This window comes from Serinus canaria, chromosome 1 (genome assembly GCF_022539315.1).
Source record: "Serinus canaria isolate serCan28SL12 chromosome 1, serCan2020, whole genome shotgun sequence".
Lineage (NCBI taxonomy): Eukaryota > Metazoa > Chordata > Aves > Passeriformes > Fringillidae > Serinus > Serinus canaria.
In genome coordinates this window covers 94,628,499-94,649,667 of record NC_066313.1, presented here as the reverse complement: position 1 = coordinate 94,649,667, position 21,169 = coordinate 94,628,499, and the positions used below count along the sequence as shown (strand labels likewise).

General features: G+C 40.2%; 1 protein-coding gene across 4 annotated transcripts in view; it reads right to left on the bottom strand.

The window, feature by feature from the left end:
• Positions 1-483: 483 nt before the first annotated feature.
• SHROOM2 (shroom family member 2) overlaps positions 484-21,169 on the bottom strand; it is a 115,765-nt gene continuing 95,079 nt past the window's right edge. For all 4 annotated transcript variants that reach the window (XM_050973046.1, XM_050973048.1, XM_050973049.1 and 1 more), the window contains 5 exons: positions 17,271-18,011; positions 13,058-13,609; positions 12,026-12,206; positions 7,219-7,491; positions 484-3,322 (listed from right to left, as the gene is read on the bottom strand). In XM_050973046.1, the coding sequence (XP_050829003.1) occupies positions 3,056-3,322; positions 7,219-7,491; positions 12,026-12,206; positions 13,058-13,609; positions 17,271-18,011 (2,014 nt within the window). In that variant the 3' untranslated portion in view covers positions 484-3,055. The remainder of the gene's footprint in view (positions 3,323-7,218; positions 7,492-12,025; positions 12,207-13,057; positions 13,610-17,270; positions 18,012-21,169) is intronic.

Genomic DNA, 21,169 nt, shown 5'->3' with positions numbered 1-21,169 from the left:
TGAAAGTCTGTTAGAGTTGGAGAGTTCACAAGTGATCTGTTCTTGCAGAAAAATCTCACACACCACTGACTTTGGATATTTCTGTAAGTATCCATTCTAAGCATGGATGAAGCTGAAACAGTGGAATTGCCCAAGCAGGAAAATCTAAGCTGTTCCCTGGCATGTGCTCTCTGCGTGGTGAGAGGCCCATTTATTTTATCGACTCCATAACACATTTTACCTTTCTGCCATCTCATATTCACACTCTTAAAATACTAAATAGACACAAACACATTTCTGGTACTTTCACTGGGAACCTGAGAATGCTTAATTACTCAACACATTAAATAAGCTGTACAAAGACAACACACTACTTCAGACCACAAGGTAACTGGCCTGGCCTTGAAAAGCACTATTGATGGGCAGCACGAGATGACCAACACTGCAAAACAGCAAAGCAAAGCAGAAGCTTTTGACATTAACACTGCACACAAAAACTAACTCTACATTGAAATATACAGTTTATTTTCTCAAAGTCAAGCAATACCATTTGTCAGTAGGTACATGTTAGGTGTCAGGCAGGAAAACTGTACATTTTCACTCTGGGCTGCAAGATCCAAACAGTTGGAGAAGCATTGTGGAAATCTTTCACTATACAAAGAGATCTAGAACTGAGAACAACAAAGGATGAAGAAACAGCCATCCCCAGGACGCCAAAGGCAAAACATTAGCACCAGATTTTTTTCAAAAAGCAACAGTACAGCTATTTACAGATTTACATATAACATTGGGAGGCCACCATCTTCACGTTTCCAGGGTGAGTGATTTTCAAAAGTTTTGGAAAAGGAAAGGAGATATTAGTGTCTACACAACTGTTCTGTGGAAAGGATAATAGATATAGCTTTCACAATATTGCTACCTTTTATCAGAGATCTAAATCAAAGTACTGTATACAAACACATTGTAATTATATTATTCTTCACATTTCACATACACATTTCAGAGTAACCACAATATGTAAAATTTTTAAAATGCCACAGATAAAACAATGCACACTTTTCTCCAAGCTAAGACAAGCATAATTTATTTATGTTTAGTTTTGGGTTTGTTATGGTTAAGGGATAGGTTTAAGGACAAAGGGACCAGTTGTCCTAGGAACATAGCAGCAAATAACTGTGAGACGCCAGAAGGTTACATTTCTGAACAAGGAGGGAGAAACTAAGGTTAGCTGTAGGTCTTGTAAAATGGTAGTTCCATTTGACCTCAGCTGATGCACATCAACATCATTTCAATTAAAATTTGGTCCAGGTATACCAAGTAGTGCACGATAAGGGTGTGTGTGGGGGCAACAGTCTTTTTAATGTTTGCACTTGTCTGCAAAGGAACTGGTTCCAGAGGATTTTTGTTCCACAGTTCCCCAACTCACATGGAATTCACCAATCAATGCCTTTCCAGTTCTCTCCCCACAAAAGAGAGGATTCAGGTAAGAAGGACAGAAAAACTCTTGTGAATGCTGCCATACTGCTGGAGTAGTGGGAAGAATTCTTTGCTCTCTTTTCAACAACTGACCGTATTTTCAACCTGCTTAGCTACAGACTGGCATTCACTTCAGCCTTGAAAATGGCTTCTGGCTGGGGAACCTATTTGTCTGAGGAGAGATAAATCTTTCCCCAAGAACAATGGAAATGGCATATACACAAAGTCTTCCCAGACATTCTTTGCCTGCAAAACTTTATCTTAACATAGAACTTGACACTTAAGACAGTTTAGAATTTTACTGCAGGTATCTATGCATGTCAGCATAACCCATTATTGTGCTGCAAACACGAGTTAGCACCTCTTTTTAGAGCTACTGGAAATTATCGAAGTCAATGGCAGTATTAGGAGATCAGATCAGTCATCTGATACCGTGAACTAACATCCTCTCCTTTATCACTGTTCAATGGAAAAAACAAGCAAACAGCCCCACTTATGTTCACAGTTACAACACAGAGTTGCTCCATGTAATGCACAGTATTTACACGGCAGAATTGTTTCTATTGCATTTGGTAGTCTGAGAAAGAGGAACAAACAGCATTATGTAGGTCAACTTCAGTATAACTTAATTGCCTATATAAAACCATCACAATGTTGAACATCTAAAAGAAAAAGACAAACAGTGTCCTTAACCTACATTTATTTCCATGAAGTGTAGTGGGATTGGGACAAGAAGAATAAAAACATGCATAAAAAAAGCACAAAAAAGCAAACGAGCCTTGTAAATAATTTAGAAGAAAAATGTTTTGAATAAAATGAGCACAGTACTTCCAGCCCATTTCTTAAATCAAGTACAACTTGGTAAAGAAAATCACTTGCATTGCATTAAGAGAGTGTACAAATATGTCTTGCAAAATAATTTAAAAAAGAAATCTTCATCAAGGTAGGCATTAGGTGATTTGCAAGCTGCTTAAGAAGCATTTAACTAGACTGATTTTGAAGTTGTTTTCTGCATGGGGAAAGTGCCATCCTATATACAATATTAAAAAAAAGTGTCTGATGCCACAGGATCAGAGTGACACTATTTCAGCAATCTGAATATATCAGCTATAAGATGCATGCTTCCCCTATTTAATGTGTCTTTAAAAAACATAAAAACCCACTAAATTTAGAGCTTCTAAATGTGTGTGCATTTGTGAATTGCTGTAGGGTTTTCCAGCAGACTGTGCAGCATCTGAACGTAAAGGAAGTATACAACCTATTCTAAAAACCATTGGTTGCATGCACAACTGCCACAGACTTTGAACATACTGAGCAAAAAGGTTAAGAGTCTCTCCCCTTTTGTGGAGCTTTCTGGAAGTTAAGCAATGAGGAACAGCTGTAGAGTCCAGCAATAAAAATGTGTTCTAAAAAATTAAATACATCATTCAAAAAAAATGAAAGAGAGCATTATTGCTGTTGTGAGAGCTATTTTTCTTTTGTTGCACTTGTTTCTCTACTAGACACTCAAGCAAGCCAAGAGACTTATTTGTATACTTGGAAACTGCCCTATCCCTTCCTTCTTTCCCGTTTTTCCCACTGTTGGTTGGACTCTGTGCCCTTATTTGAGCCGCTCGGGTTGGAGGCTGTCAGTCAGACACTTCAGCTGCTCCTCCCCCAGCTTGATCTTGTCCTCAAGCTCTCGCTGCTCAATGATGAGGGCTGACTTCATTTTCACAAAGTGCTCATAGTCTGCTAAGTTCTCCTCACTCAAGTAGTTTGCCAAAATGTCGAAGACAATGCGCTCTCGACGATCCAGGTTTTCCTTCAGCTCCTTTGCATCCTCATGTTGCTGGGTCAGCAGCTTTTGCTTATCTACCAGTGTCCGCTAAGGAGAAAAGAAAAACAGTTAAAAATTCACTGGGTTCACTAGGCTGGGACAACAGCTTCACTGTTCAATTCTCTCTCAAGTCTGTTTTAGCGACAGTGATCTTCCTGAATATTTAGAAAGGTGGAAAAAGAACACGCCTTAAAATTTAGACTAATAAAATGCATTAACAAACTGATAAAAAACTTAGTAAATCAATGAAAGATGCATCAGTACTTTCTGTTGGCCTCAAAAGCATTACTTCAAAGACTCCTTTACTATTCAATAGTTATAAATAGCTGTATACAATATAGCTGCCTTTGAAGAACAGTTCTTCAAATTAAGACTCAGCTGTCTTACATCTTCCATACAGCACTGGCACAGCTGTGGTTACAGAACCCAGAAACAGACCTGTTAAGGGAGCCATTTGTCCTTATACAGCTCCTGACACTGTGTACTTAGCAACTCTGCTGCATCCACAAGTCTTCCTGATTACATGTGAAGTTCTGTGGTCTTCAGACATGAGCAAAAGTGAAGGAAGACAGCAGAAGGGCAAAAGGGAAGCAAAAGAAAGAGGACAGCAGCCTCTCGCCCAGCATCACCTGGCTGCACAGCCAACAGTCCCACCTGAATCACCTGGCTACCCTCCTTTGGCAGTACATGGAGATACAGGAGCACCATCAATCCAACCTATTTCAGATGTCTGCCTACAAGTGATTGCTTTTTATCCAGTGACAGAGTATGGCTGGCTTACTCTGACATCAAGAATTCTATACAGGTCTCTGAACTTAATTAAAAAGTGTCCCTAAGAGGTACCAATCCATAACTTCTAGCTTTGCTTCAGAGATGAATTTTCTTTGAGAAGCTTTCTTCAAATAAACCTCAGTCTGTTCTAATAAATGTGTCCATCTTTTTAATTTGCACCTACTGTTAAATCACACATGCTGTTTAATAAGCCTGAAGGATTATAGAGAAGTGTTTTTGTAGGATATAAAACAGTATTTTCAAGATGGAAGTATGAGACAAAGGGGGCTACAGACTAGTGAGCTTTAATAAACCTACCTGTCAGAGTTGCACATGCATCCTGTGCTGACTATTTCTACAGGCAGACCAAAGCTCAAGAGTGAAATGTTTTCAGATTTGTGCTCTCAATGTACTTAAAATACACAGCCTAGATTAACTCAGGATTCAAGACAGATATGGAAGACAAGTCAGAAAAATCACACACTATTAGAAAAAACAGTTTAATCTTCCCTTGAGCTTATGCCAGGGGAAAAAAAAAATCCCACTGCAAGTTGCAAGCAGAATTATCTGCTGCAAAGAGATGGAACTAAAAGTTCTCCTGAGCTCACCAGGGTAAGTAGCAGACAGCCTCAAACCCAGAAGTGTGGCTAGACTGCTCCCAGGGCAGCCTTGCAGGTGTGTGCATGCTGAGCAGCAGTAACTAGCCAGAATCTGATGAATGCAAGAGGATGTGGACACAAAGTGCAAGTAATGAGAAGACACTGGCCTTGTTTGTAAGAGGAAGGGGGCTGGTAGCTCTTCAGATGAAGCCCCTTTCAGAAGCTGAACTTGAAATACCTGATACTGTTCCCTGTGGCAAAAAAAAGACCTCTAGCAAAGCATCTGACAGTCAAAGTATTAACTCAGCAGTTATTATTTGACTGCTTTTATTGAGGAAGTCTGGTAAGCTGTTGCTGGCTCCTAGAAAGTGGAGAGCTATCAGAGCAATGTTTATTAGACAACATCATCTTGGAAGAAAAATCTGTGGTCACTGGGAACATGCTCCCCAACAATGGAAGCAAAATCCTCTGTTTTGTTTATATGGTAGATTAGTAGTTCACCACATATTATCATTTGACCTACTAAAATACTAAAGGACAACCAAAAAAGCCACAAGCACCAGTCTAAATTCAACACTTCAAGATACATTTCATAGAATCACAGAATTGTTTGGGTTCCAAGGTACCTTAAAGATCATATAGTTCTAACCCCTGCTCTCACCAGACCAGGTTGCTCAAAGCCCCATCCAACCTGGTCTTGAATCTTTCCAGGTAGGAGGGTGGGTACCTCTCTGGGCAGCCTGTTCCAGTGCCTCACCACCCTCAGGAAAGTACTCCTGCCTACCATCTTATCTAAACCTGTCCTCCTTCACCTAAAGGCTATTCTTTCTTGTCCTATCACTACATGTCCTTGTAAAAACTCCCTCTCCAGCCCTCTTGTAAGCACCCTTTAGGTACTGGCAGGCTGTTTTAAGACCTCTTTGGTATTCTTTTCTCCAGGCTGAGCAGCCCCAACTCTCTGCTTGTCTTCATAGGAGCAGTGCTCAGGCCTCTGATCAGTTGAGTGGCCTTACTTTGGAAGTGTTCCAACAGTCCATATCCTTCTTGTGTTTGTGCCCTAGAGCTGGATGCAGCACTGCAGGTGGGGTCTCACAGGAGCAGAATCTCCTCCCTTGACCTGCTGGCCATGCTGCTTTTGATACAGCCCAAGAAAGGTTTGGCTCTCTGGGCTGCAAGTGCATATTGCTGGGTCTTGTTGAGCTTTTCATCCATCAATACCCACAAGTCTTCCTCCCCAGGGCTCTTCTCAGTCCTGATCAATCTCTCCTGATGTTACTACGGCAAGATTGGTGTCAGTGCATGTGAAGATGAACAGGGATTGAAATATGTTAGGGATTAGGAGTTCTGTCAGTATATATTTGACATCAGAACACAGACAATTTCTGACTGTCCTTACCACACCACCTTCTCAGCATCTTCCTTCTCCACACCCAGCCAGTAAGCTTTTTTTATCACAGCTCTCAAACTGTGTTTCCTATGTACACAAATCATGGTAGCTCCTTCCCCATCATGCAACTGCAACCACACTTAGAAAAAAGTCTAATGAGGGATTAAATTTCTCCATGTGTCAGAAGCTTTGATCTGCCCTTTAAACAAGCTGTCAAATACTTTCCTTTCCACCTCAGTCAGAGAGAAGTCTGAACAGCCATTAATCAAGTATGTTGGGGCCAAACAGCAAAAGCACAGCTTCAGATCAGTCCCAGCACTTGCTGGTTCTTATGTGTGAAATAATGCAACAGGCTGAAGAAACAACATGAAGCCACAGCCTGTGGAAAAAAATCTGTTACAACATTTAGGTGGACTGTTGGCATTTCAGTCCACAGTTACAAGCCAAAAATCCCACTTCACATTGATTTAACCGTAGAAGCTAAACTCACTCAAAACACAAACCCCTCCCTCCACACTCTCTATTTATTTTAGCCTAAGTTTCACACGATCTGTATCTCTCTTTGGTGCATATCTGTATTGCTATCCATCTCCTGCCTAGGTAAGGCCTCATGGGATTTGAAGGTAAAAAAATTGCTGCAAGCCATGCCTCCTCTTGTTCCCCTCCTCTCCCCACCTTTTTTTAAAGGCTTGTCCTTGTGTGGTTTCTTGCTCTTGTTCCTTACTAGGCATTGTGGAAGGAAGCTGTACTACATGAGAAGCATTTTCTTTTTAACAACCTTACAGATTTGTATCAAGATCCTCATTAAGTACAAAAGTCTGCAAGCTTTCTGCATTACAGCACAAACCCTCCTTTCTGCATCTGAATTGTTAACATATTTTTGTTTGCCTCCTTTTTATGCTCTTATCAGTAGATTCTCATTTTCTTTAAACTTTTGCCAGAAAGTCTGTTTTCCAGTATGTTGCACCCCAAACCCACTTTTTCTCAGCAAGCCACTCATAGTTTCAGTAGTCCAAGAAAAGAAGGCAAAGAGGAAAGTTTTAAGAAACCTAAAAAAAGTCTTATGAGATTTACCCACACACTATCCCTCACGCTGAGTGCTGCAACTTAGATAAAAAAAACCAGGCAAACTCCCCTCTCCCATGAGCTTCCCTAAATGTAGGAATATTATTGTTGGCCCTTCTCACCCGTTCTTCTGGAGAGGTGTTGTCATCCAGGTTATTGAGGGCATTTTCCACCCGGGCCAGACGACCAGACAGGGAAAGCAGGAGGTTGACCACTTTGTCAAGGTCGCCAATAAACATCTTGAATTTGTCAAACTCATTTGGTTTGCAGACTTCTTTCACAATGGCCTCTACCTCCTCTCCCAGGATATTGTTTGCTTGGATGTCTTCCAGAAGTGTCTCCCGTGCTTCTCTCAGCACCTGCAGCTTCCTACTAATGCTGTCAATAAGTTCTTGCTGGGGAAAAAAAAGGAGATAAGAATTTATTAGCACTACTGCCTTTTCCCTACTTCTGAAAGTCACGTCAGCTAGCACTTTAATACATTTCAGACTTCCATGAGGCTTTGACAATGAGTGCATTACAAGTAAATACATGCCTGTGTCAAAGGTCTATAGCTCTGCATTCAAAGGTTCAGGACATAGCTGCACAATGCTCAGCTTAAGACCTGTGCTAAAGCAAATTACCTTTGTGGAAAAAGATTAAGTCTTTTGACCCTACCAAGAAGCCTTCCTGCTTTTTCTCTGAGCAGCTTTAAAGCTGCTATGAACAGCAGAAAGTACAGCATGTGTCTGTGTCTCCAAATATCAGGTCAGGGCCATAACACCTTGCTGAAGAGCTACACTTAGGAAGATACACAGTACTAGAAAAACAATCCTGTATTTTCCACATGATGCAGTTAAAACTAGGGCACTGTCAAGCTTTCTTTTCCTTTCTGCATAATATTAGCATTCCTCCAATAGCAGACCTTCCACTCTTAGAAAATCTTAGCATTAAGAGTGCCTTACAACATTTCTGCAGGGTAGTCATAATCCCTAGGGCACAGGGAATAAAATCTACGGTACTGTACAAAGCAGCTCTGTGCAAAGCTGTGCAGAGTGGCCCTGCCAAAGGACCAAAGAAGCATCACTGTCCTGGGCCAGGTGAATACACAGCTCACCTGAACTTTGGGGCCCTTCTGTATTATAGTCCCACTGCCTGAGGTACACTTGCACTGCCTTAGAAAAGCACATCAGGTGCAGAGCCAGCAGAAACCAGACCAAGAATCCAGATCTCCTCTGTTCACCTGTGGTCCCTCTGTGCTACTTCCCTCCATTTTGGGAAGGGGCCCTTGTTTTCTCAGATGCCCATTAGCTTTTGGTGCACAAGTGGTGTCAGTTAGCTCAGCCAGCTGTCGACTCTGAGATAATTCACACCCTAAAAATGCCTTGTTATTTAAATGTAGGTGCCTATTTGGTATTCAGCTAGTTTCAGGTAAGAAAAATTTCCAAAATGTTCTCTAAACATACACCTCAGTGCAAATTCTGAATTAAAATTACATCCTTTAAAATAGTCATTATTTCACAGTACCCCTGGCTTTTTTTAAATTACTCATGACGTTCTTTAGGAACTCTGCTTTCTAAATGCAAATCTGATTACAAGCCTTCATGATTACTGAGAAACATACTGATAGCAGCTGCTGCTCACAGAGGCCACTGAACAGTCATTGCCAATTTATTTTGGGAACAAAAACCAGCACAAAACAAAGTCTGTCATCTTAACAGAAAGCAACTATACTGTGAAAATGTAGCAGCCTTTCTCAAAGTAGAAATTCAACCCATGAATTATCCATACTGGTTTTTTCCTTTTTGATTTAATGTACTCAGTCCAGGTTAATCTGGATCTGGGTTATCTGTTAGCCATGGTGCCCAAAAGATTAAGGTAGTAAGCAGTTCTACAGATGCCTGCTTTACTGACTGATTAATCTGCAGGATTTTATTTTTTCCCCCATCTCTCAATGCAAATGTAGTTTGATTTGGATTATGTAGGTCACAGAGCAACACTCTCAGATGACATGCACTATGCTGCTGTTTCACCATGTGAAACACAGCAAGAGACTGTGGTGCTCTGTGTTATTATCTCAAGTTTTTTTCACTTCTGCAGCTATGATGCAACTTTAATTAAAAAAAAAAAAAAAAAAAGCCACATGGCTGCTCAGCATTTACTGATCTGGTCTGCCAGTCCAGATCAGCTCTCTCAGGTTCTTTCTTTAAAAAACAAAGAAGCCATTTTCCCAGTAACATCCTGTTTAGTAACATCCCTGGCAGCTTAAGCTAACCTCTAAAGCAACAATTTTTCAGGTGAGAAGGCCATAAATACTAAGTATTAATACTAATACTGGCATATCTATTAGGAATTGGATTATGATTACTGACTGCTTTGCACCCAGATGAAGGAGCCTCTGCATGCAGCAACTGTGAACTCACTTTGTCCTTTTGCTAAACAGCAGAAAACCTGTATCATGTTCGATATCTACTGAGCCAGAAGAGCTGCAGTCTACATCTTCAGACTGACAGATGAATAATTTATAGCTGTGAATTCTGTACCAGTACACAAGAAAACAATAAAGTCATTCTTGCTGATCTGACTAGCAACACAGAAGGTGGCTCAGCACAGCGCTGTTCAGGTGGCTTGCTGCTTGGCAGGCTTTTATGTAAATTATACTCTGCTTTCAGCTCACCACCCCATTCCTAAGGAATTCAAGCCTCAAACCAGATAAAAATTGGTTCACATTAATTATTTTTACACTCTTCAGCAGTTGCTGAAATTTTCCTAAGGGCAAAGGGGAAACTTCTACACAGATATACATGGATTTTCCTTACTACAAAAAAACATCTTATAGCATCTTCAAAATCTGATCAGTATTTTATAATTGTGGTAAACCTACATTAAACTCAGTACACAAGACATACACATTCCATTCTTGCTAGTTGGGAATACAGGGATTGGCTTAAAAAATCAAAATAAAAAAATTAACAACCCTATATGAAATTCCAATACTTACTTCAAAAGTAAAAAGTATCACCCCACATTTCTGGTTTGCAGAGCAGAGAATGACAAATACAGGAATCATTCCACAGTTGACTGCAATTAAGATATCTCATAACAGAACTACCAGTTTCCAGGAATCAAGAAACAGGTTCTGGGCATATGGCCCATCTAAAACTACCCAAGTCATAAAGTGTGCCATTAAAATGTTCAGGTCCCTAACAATCCCTTGTTAAACTGTTGCCAAATATGAGAAACCGGACCAAGCTGCATCTTCTGTTCATTTAAAAAGATGCCTTGACCCACTTACAAAGAGTTTTCTATGTTTTCTGACAAGATCCATGATGAAAGCCCATTGAACTGAGTGCTCCATCTCCACGTGCAAGAGCAGGGAGAGAAGCAAGCAGCAGGGCATGTGTGCTACAACATGTACACTTAAGAAGATGGGAGGGTTCTGCTAAAAGCCCTCCATGAAAACCTTCCTGTGTCATATGATTAGTGATACACACTGAAGCTGGGGGATGGATGGAGAAGTATGGAAAGGGTAAACATGATTTTCCTGTTAAGAAACCAACAAAAGTAAATGGCACTCTTGCTTATAAAAGTTTTAGTATTTTGTTTGTTGTGCAAACAAGAAAGGTTTAATTTTACCTCCCTCCTATTCTGTAATTAATGAGAATGAAAATAATTCTAGCAAAATCATGAATGTGACAATCACATGTGGCACCAGATAAAACCAAATTATTTAAAATGAGATGAAATCCCTAATTTGTCTAAGTAGTACAGCTGTTGGATTCAGCAGCTGTCTGGCAGGAGGGTGAGGGAAGGGCTCTGCTGCTGCCACACCAAGCCCCTGGCAGTGCACAGCAGACTGAATGGTGAGATGCAGAGGGAGGCTGAAACAGCACAGAGGTAACAGAAAACACAACAGCTCCCTCAAATGCAGTGCCAGCCACGCCTGCTCTGAACCACAGCTGGAAATCTCTCATTCTTAGTGACTAAATACAGTCCTAATAATTAAAAATCATTTCTTTGGGACTTGATTATCAAGTACACCCTGGCAGCTGATTTTTAAGCAGCGAGCTGACTTGGACAGAAAAGGTTTGCACACCACTGCATTACTGGCTTAGGTAAACAGAATTAAACTACATCACTTTACTTGATCAAACAGAACATTTCCTCCAGCTTATCCATACTGGGAACAATGATTAAAATATTTTGTGCCAAGTTACTAATGACATGAATGCAATGATATTACTGCATGTCAACACTTTCTCCTACCACACAAATGTCAGATCATCACTGTAATATCTAGGGAATTACAGTGACCTTTGATCAGAAATAAAACACCAAAGGATGGGGGTGAACAAGAAGACTGCTTCCCTCCCTTATGATAAACAGCTTCCAGTGAATCCACCAGGCTAATTAATTATCTCCCACAATCATCATTAATTTGGAAGGCAGGAGGAATATTTTGCTGTTCATGAAAACAAAGGGGGAGGAAAATAAAGAAAAAAGAAGGTGTGTCTATGTTCCTTTTCTCTCAAGACAAACCAAATTCTGGACCTAAATTTCACAAATTTGGAACAACTAAAACCACCACCAGCTTCAGTGGGATACATAAGCATTCCTATTTCTTTCAACCTAGTGAGAAATAGAGAAGGACCTCAAATGGAAAATGGTATTTTAAAAAACCTCCTCAGAACTTCTCCCTTTGAGACTTTCCAAAACACAAAAGTTGCAAGAAGCACCTAATGTGAAGTACCTAAATTCACAGGTGTACACTTAACTCATCCGCACAAACAAACAAAAAACCACCCAGAACTAAAAGAGGCTGATTTTTTCCTACTGATCCTGCACATCTAGAAGGCCTTTTATTGGAGGCTGTTTAGTCAAACAAATTCACAGTGAATGCAATGAACAGAACTCAGAGCCTTCCATTACACTTTTAGAAATGACTTTTACCTTCTTCTCTGACAAGTCATGATCCAGCTCATCTTCAGAATCATCCTCACTTTGCTGCTGTTGCTGCTGCTCCTGCATGTCCTTCATTTTAATCAGCAGCTCTGCCTTTGGTGCAGATGTGCTGTAGTAAGTAGAATTGGTTGTCAGGGAGATGGCAGATGGTGCACTCTGCTCCTCTTTCCTGGGAAAAAGTCAAAACTTTCATTAACTGCCTTGACACCCTAATCAATGAAAAGAAAGGAGAATGTTTTAGAGCCATAATTTCCCCAAGCAAGGAGGGGGTTCAATAGAAAACCATTACCTATATAAATAAGATAAATAAACACTGTCTGAGAATAAAATCTGTATGAATTCAGTATATGCCCAGCAAAAGTTAAAACTGAAACCATGCAGAAAACCATACATCATTACAAGAACTGAAATGCATCAATGATATTGCAGCTGGAAACAAAATGGAAAGTTACATTTTACAAAGTAGTGCAAAATAATCTCAGTGTCATACACAGTATCCTTTTGGACTGGGATAGTACAATTTTTGATTAGGGAATCAAACTTCTTGAAAAGGATACAACTTATCAGATAATTTGTATCAAGAAAACAAAAAAATAGAACATCAATGTGTACAGAATTCAATTATTTTCTTTCTTTGATCTCATTCACTTCTAGGAAATGCCTCATGTCTGCTTCAAGGTGTCATCATAAATTTTCGTAACATAAAAAAGGCAAGAATATTGTTCCTTTTCTATCCAGTTACTAGACTGGATGATACAAAGAAATGGCAAAAGTTAATTAATTCTTAAATTGTCAACAACTGGCTTTCAACCATGTCTTGGAAATCTTTCATACTGCACAACACTTTCTTCTGTCATTAATGGTACCATTAGTAGTCTATGCTTGACTACTATTTTATCACAGAAGTCTCAGAGAAGACCTCCAACAGAAGAAAGACTCACCCCCAACCCCCATGGAATACTGACACACTCTGGATAGAAGCTTACAAAGACATACCAGCTTACAGAAGGTAATACTCACTTCTCTTCTGAAATTTTTGGAGAGGGAACTTTTGGCAGAAGCTTCCGGCGCTGCTGAGCTTCTTCTAGGAGATGTTCATCTTTAGGGAATATACCAACCATCAGATCCATTGTTGTTTTTATTTTCACGTTAGGATCTAGTATGTCTGCTAGAGATTTATCTCTTCCCACAATTTCTCTGGCAAGTTCTTCTGACTTCCAGTCTTCAAAGGTTTTTTCTTTGGTCTTTACATAGCTGGATGGTTGTGTGGCAGCACTGCTGTCCTTCAAGTTGCTCCCGGGTTCTTCAGCTGGTGGAGGGTCAACTGGTTTGGTTCTGGCTTCTGGCTCTGGCTCTACACCTTGCCTGGTGTAAGCACAGAATCGTGAATAGGACTGCTCAGAAGTGCTGAGTGTTTTAATCTGGTCCTTTTCCAAACCACTGGGTAAAGCAGGAGGCTCCATGGTACTGACAAGGCTCTGCCGACTCTCCTTCTCTGCGCTGCTCTCAGAATGAACTATCTTGATGGGTACCATTTTCACTGTAGTATTGTTGTCTATAACCCTTTCAATTCTGGAAAATAAACAAAATACATGCTTAGAAATGGAAGAACCTTAAATCTCAATTCATATCTGCAAATCAGAGGGGATACCCAAAAAGACAGGTGAGAGAGTGAGAAAATGGACTACTCCTAGCACTATATCTCAAATCCTAAATCTACATGTTCTTTTCTGCCCACAAATTTTAAATAGTATTATTAGTTCATTTGTAAGGGACCCTAACATCAGCATTGTACAATACTCATGATACAGGATTTCTGTTTGTTTCCATGAACACGAAGGTCCAACCTCAGCAGCCAGGCCCCAGATTTGAGGCAGCACTATTGAATCACCTTTACCCTTTTAACTGCCACAGGCACAGAGGAAAACATGTCCTCAGTCCACCCTCACAGCCTCACACAGATCCAACAGTGGCCTGTCCTCTTGGCCTGACAAGCAGCTGAACTGCCTGGGGACTCTGTGATGCCCTCACATCAATTCTCAGCTCTTCCAAGGGAAGAGACAACAGACCAGATGGGAGCATCCCACAGGCTAGGTTTTTCCTGAGCTACAAGAATAACAAAGAATCACACATGGGAAATCTGGAAATCATTCAAAATTTAATTACATGGTTAAAAAAAAATCTTCACTTATAAAATTTCACATATGACATAGAAGCTTAATAAATAGATCCTACCCTAGTGTTCTAGTTTTCCACTTAAAGAAGAGAAACCAGTCCCAGAAGAGGGTAACACACAATTCTGGATATACTTTTTAAGAGAAGCTTGTAGCAGAGGTTCTGTACTGCACAGCACAAAGGGCCACCTTAGCCATTCAGTAAGGAAAGGAATTTAAAGCAGATGCTAACTTAGATTTTTAAACTGGACAATAACACGTTAAGTAACATTACAGAAATATCTGTAGTGTATGTAAACCATTTAAGAAACTGAAGTCTAATTTAGTGGTTCTGAGTTTGCAAAAAGTTTAAAATTATTGTCATAATGTGGGTTTGGAACTTCTACAGCAAGGAAAGGAACATTGCCTACTAGCTAAAATATCTGGTTTCGTCTGGCTGGGTAGCTTGCCGCCTTTTCAGATAGGTTACCAAGACATGCTACAGCTCTTTCCCTCTAAGTGTGGGTGTGTCACTTTCCCTAAAATAAGCTTATACTTTTCTACTGCTGGTAACAGCAGAATCTGTTTGACTTGACATTTTTTGCATCTAGTATTTTAAATGTGTATTTGCCTCTGAATGAACGTGCAGCCCCCCAGTAGGTATTTCCACAAGTGCTTTGTGGATATGCTCTAACATACTGATCCAACTCCTGGGGCAGGTTTTCCAGCCCATGCTGAACCTCCCCACTCCCATTTCATCAGGCTGTTTTCATTCAAGGGGACTGTCACTTTGAAGAGCTCACTTCTGTGCCCACTGTTTAGACCCAGCTCCCCACCTGCAGACTGGGACCCTCCTCCTGACTGCAGCAGAGCTGGGCAGTGCCCAGCCACCACCCCCAACCCTTTCTTTTGCTTACTTTAATTAAAGCCCACACATTTGAAGCTCCATTAGAATGTGAAGAGGAACATATTTTGGAATTTGGGGGAAATATAAGATGAATGCCTGTATGGGGGGCAACTGGAAAAGAAGCGAGCTGAGTGCAATTCTTTATCTAAAATGCCCAACATCTGTTTTGAGACTTTGAGTACATTCCTCTCAGCCTAGTCAAAGATTTTCCAAAAACTTAAGGGATCATTAAATTGATCGCTCTCAGTAAAAGCAAAGACAGTTCAACACCAGGTGCTTCAAAAATTCTGTTTCTGCAATCACTACCCTGTTGATTTCTGAAGCTTTTCCATTTGTGGAAAGGCAGTATGAAATTTTGACTTGCAGCAACTCTGCTGGTGGACATTCCAAAGCTTAACCCAACCACAAAGAGCCAGTTCCTCCTCAGCTTGAGTTTAGGTTTAGTGGAAATCTATAGATGCACTCTTTTCAGCTTTGCTGTTGCTAAACAGCTATATTTGGCACAGCTGAGTTGTGTACACCATCAGTGCCCCACACACATTATTCTACCTAGATCACTGTGGGAAACCCTGCAAACACACTCACTTTGGTCTGCTGATGAACAAGACACTTCTCTTTAAAAGAGTACAAAAGCTACAAGCTAATACCATCAAACATTAGCTGCCCCCAGCATGCAAAGTGGCATGTCCAAATGCTCATACACATGGAGCCAATAGAAATAATAAGCCAAATCTGATTAATTATGTATTAAGATAAATCTACTTAACATATTTTATTCATATGAAATAAATACCATATAAAAAGTTCTGAGGTATGGCCGCCACACTTGTCCTTTTTGGCCGAACCTGTTTTAATGAGTAATTTAATAAATAACTGGGGACAATACATTGTGAACAAACAAGAGCTGTCTGGGCCTAAGAATTTTAAATGTTAGCAAAAGATTTGCAGGGTTAAGTATTGCATCATTCAGATATGGGCATATAATTAGGCACACCTCAGTGCTCATTTCAATATTAAAGCTTAGCAAAAAGGAAGGACAAATACAATTTCCTTTCTACGCATCCTTCATATCTGTTCATAAAGTAATACATTAAGGAAGTCAAAGCAAAATATTAAGGAAGTCATTATTGTCATCTAGCTTAGCACATGGATTCTAGGGTTCATATGACATATTGCACTTTTCATTGTAAATTATATTATTACTTCATGTTAAAAACACAGCAGAATGGAAACCTCATTTTTTTCCTCCAGATGTAAGAGGAAAAACCTTAAGGCTTATTTAGGAAAAAAAGTGATTCATGTTTTCATGTCATGAGGCAAAATGGAAAACAGCCCGAGTTTGTTCAACCATTTACATTAGAGTAAAGCCATGCCAACTGCTTTTCTCAGAGAAGCAACCTCTGCAAGAATTTAGAGGTTTTGTTTTTGTTCTTTAACCATGAATTATAGTGCTGAAGGATTTATGAAAACCAAGATTCCTGAGCTTCCTGGAAGACTGTTATCTTGTGGGAGAATAACCTTTTATGATGTTAGCAGCATATGACAGATGCAGCAATCCATTAATTTTACTCAGTTGTCTAGTTCTGAGTTTATCTACCCTGGGAAACGACTGACAATCTCCTACTGAGTGTTCAGTCCTTGTCAACATAAACTGTTGAGGACCCCTCCACAGACACCCTGAAGTGCCACATTTCGCTGTAAAAGCAACATAAAACCAGTCATGATTTGGCAAGTGTATATTAATCTGTGTGTTTTCAAAACAGATGTTCTCACAAAGAATCCAGCTTCCCTTCCCACATCTGCTTTGTCCCTCCCTACACTGATTCATGTTTATATACAGACTCAGGTAGGGGAAATGATGACAGGGACTTTTCTGACTTTGCCTGTACTTTCAGAGGAAAATCCCTTAGAACCCTCCCCTTTCATTTTCTACTAACTACCAGGTGTAACACCTGGGCAGCACAAGTCAGCCAAAAAAAACCACAGACCAGCTGAAGGACATTAATGGTACCAAAAGGAATTTCACACAAATATTTTGTCTCTAAAATATGCTGCAATGGCTCAATGCTTAATGAACTTGAAGAATGTGTAAAGAAAATGAAGAGACAATCAATAATAAGGTCTAACTGGGCAAAAAGAGTTAATAAAATAGTAAAGGAGTTACATCTAGTACCTGGCTGGGTTTTCATCCTGTAGGGACACAGGAGGTTTATCAGTGAGCTTCTGTGGTGCAAACTGGGGAGAAGGGGACCTTGAGGACTCCATGCCAGGTTTTTGAAGGTACCGATACTTGGAAGACTCAGATGTAAGGTGTGTTTTTTCTTCTAAGTGCTGACAAACATTCTCTGTCGATGACACTTGCTGGAGTTGCTGTGGATTAGCACTCTTCAGTTTTCCATTGAAAGCTGCAGGGCTCTGACAGAGAGAGGATTGACTGGCAAAGACTTGGGTGGAGCTGGGGGATGAGGACAGAAAGGGCCGGCTGGCTGCTGATTCAGAAGAGGCGCCGAGCGACGGTGCAGAAGTATCTGGTCGCCTGTATTTATCTCTTTTAGGTGGTGGTGGCCTCTGAGGAGCAGGTCCACGCTTCTTGTTCAGCGGCACCGGCTCTATTCTATGGTTTTCCTCTCCTTGGCCCCAGGACTGACAGGAGTGGTTCTCGTTCAAGGCCTGTGGCTCAGAGTAGGGCAGGTGAGGCAGGCTACAATCCTTGCTCTTCTCATTCACATTTTCCTGAGAGTACCGGTAGTCACTAGGCAATGTCCCAGACCTGCCCCGACTCTCATGAGGCAGAACTGTAGGTTCTTGCACGTGCAAAGGTCTGACAGAAGACTTCCACTCGTGGCCTAAATTCTGGTCCAGTTGATCACTCTTCTCTTGTGGGTTTTCCCTCAGGGCCCCTGTGTCAGCTTGCCTAGAGAAAAGAACACACTTTTAGTATGCTGCTGATTTATTTCCTTCGGTGCAGGGCCAACGCACCAACCCAAGAAGCTTGAACACCGAGATTACATCCAACACTGAACACCAACTCCTCCAATCTGTAGTAACTGTACAGCACAAAAACATCCTCTCATGTATGGGCACACATGGTGTACTTAATCTAACGTGATGAGTCAAAACATAATGTCAGGCTAAATTAGAGTATGGAGCGCCACAGGACGCGACACAACCTCTGAATAACCAGAGGCACTGCACTGTGCACAGCTTAGTTAAATGCACAGCCAAACGTTGCTAGAAAACAAAACTGTCTCCAGAAGAGTAATTCTAACACGAAAATTTAATTCTCTTCTTGCTCCAAAGTCAGTAACAAAGTGTGTGAAACACACTTCTTATCTAGGTGCAATAACACTTCAGTAACATTTTTAAATGCGAACCAATTATCAATCTGGAGGTTGAATTTTTGTGTGTCTGCTGAAAAATGAAATGAGAGCAAACAAAATGTTTGCTGAAGCTAAAAAACTGGGGAAAGGAAAGTCACTATCTCTTGAATTAAGGCAGAAAAGAAAATTTAGAAATTTACTTTCTGGTCAGACTTATTTTAAGGTTGGACTTCTTTTGCCCTGTCAGCACAAATGACAAACAATGGCCAAAAAGGCCTTATCTTAAATGGTTTTGGGTTTATTCCAGTTTCACACTGTCTCTCTAGTGAGGAAACAGCCTTTCACAGCTCCATGCTTGTCCTTTGCCACATGACACATAGTACATTGTGCTCACCAGATAAAGACAAAGTGTGGAAGGAGCAGAAGGGAGGAGAAAGAACCTCTGGAGCCCTGAGAGGAGACTGGTTTGCCCTCTGCTTTAAAGGAGGCTGAAGAGATATTAGCAGCTTAGAAAACAAGCTACAACAAAAAAGTCAAAGGCTTCAGAGAGCTACTAATGTAAATTATGCTACTGACATGCTGGTCTCTGTATTTTTAAATAGTAATCCTGTAGTGATGCACTGCCCAAGCCTTTTGAGGTGACTCTGAAAAAGGCATCTTTCCCAGCCTATTTGTAAAATGAAGTTGAATTGAATATCTCAATGTAAACATGTTATTAACATCACCGTATCAGTTTTGAGATTGTCTATAGGTGGTTAACACCAGTGTGTAGGAAAACAAAATTTGAGATAAAAGCACATAATATGACAATTAGCTTAAAGTCTGTTGTAAATTCAAGAAGAAAAAAAAACCTGGAGTAATTACACACTGCATTTCTATTTCAATTAAATTAAAACACATATTTAAAATGAAGTATTATGGAAAGATGACTGATTAGATGTGGATCCCTGAGAAGTCACATACACAATCTTTCTCTCATGTGAACTGTTAAACCTTAAAATTCGACTTTAACTGGAAAATTTTAAATTTAACATGAATGAAGAGATTAGTGTTGTTGACATTCAAGTCTCTTCATATTGCTCTCACCTAAGAGTAGTTGGTTCAGACAACTTGAAGTTGTCTGACAAATTTAGAATTAATTCTGATTTATAAAACAGTATTTATTGATTCTTCCTTTAACAGCAGATGAAGGACAGTTTTGTGAAGTAAAAAATTATACAAAAGGGCCAAAAGACCAACACTATTCAGATTTGGTTACATGGCATCTCGGCATCTCCAGAATCAGCTCATTTTCCCTAGTGAGTTCAATGAAAGCAGAACCAGGCCTGTAAATAGATCCACTAATTTTAATGGAAATATTTACCAAATGAAGACTGCAAGCCTTACATATGAAATACCGTGTTTAAGAGAGCGTTCTTCATTGACTAGCACAATTTTCTCCTCATTAACCCGTGCAAAAGCTCTTCAGACCTCCCAATTCACATCCATAAGCCACAACAAAAACCAGATCAACAGATGCTCTCAGGTGCACAGAAAAATCAAGGGTATGACACAAAATGTTGCAAAGACAGCAATTACATGCATTACCTCAGCCAGTTTGCAAAGTATACCATAAACCTGGCATGCACATTGGGATTGGGAGTGCTGGTGGAAGCAGACAGGACAGAGAACATCACCAATCTGACACATCTGCATATCCAAAACACGTAACCAATACATTGGTGTATATATATATATATATATTTATCTGGCTCAAAAGTAATGAATGCTGTAGCAGTCCTGTCACTTTCCAAAGCTGAGCAAAAGGACAAAGAATTACAGGAGAGAGAAATTTAGAAATGCCATATTTGCAAACATGGAGATAAAATCCAGAGATTACACACATGACTTCATATAGCTTCCACAAAATTAATAAAAAATTTTGCAGCGCCACACAAAATGGGTCTGAGGAGAGGTGGTGGCTACATTCAACACCGAATCTAAATTGCATTCAGTGTGAGTGCATCTTCATGCAAAACATGCTCATCACATTATTTTGGAGAGATGTAAGCTTACTGTTCAGAAAGGAGGAAAAGAAAACAAGCTTCAAGCCCCAGGAGAACACAGTGGCAAGAACCTGCAAAGGTGTTACATTATTATCAATACTGAGAAGTCCACTAAGCTGCTTGTTATTTGTCAGTGCATTATGTAATAATATGCCCAGAATACAGCTGGTTTGGAAATGAGGCCCATAGGATTATGCAAAGATAACATACCACTGAAAGGAACTAATCATTTATAACCAAACATCACAAAGTGAGAGACAGAGCAGTTTTAAGTCATCTGAAAACCTGACAATTGATTTAAGTACTATTTTCATTCTAGATAACAAACCAGCCAACATCAAAAACATTAAACTCTTAGCTATCTTCAAACTCAAAGCTCCCCCACCCCCAGAATACAATGCCACAATTACCCAAGTTGCAGGAGCCTTTCTGAGACAACAGAACCAGGAAAGCTCACACACATTGCCCACCCCAGCACGGCACATTCCAGCTTTCACTGTCAGGCAACTTACACCAATCACTTAACCTGAGCTGCAAAGGAAGTGTAATTAAGAGTCTTATGTTATTGCTACAAAGTTGTAATCAGTAAGGGTGAGTCTAGTACAGGAGTCTAACACAAGTCTTTTCTACTGCACTTGTTTTTAGCATTTTGCTGTAGGAGCTTTCATATCTAAATGGCAGAAGGCAGAAAACCAATGTAGGCTTCT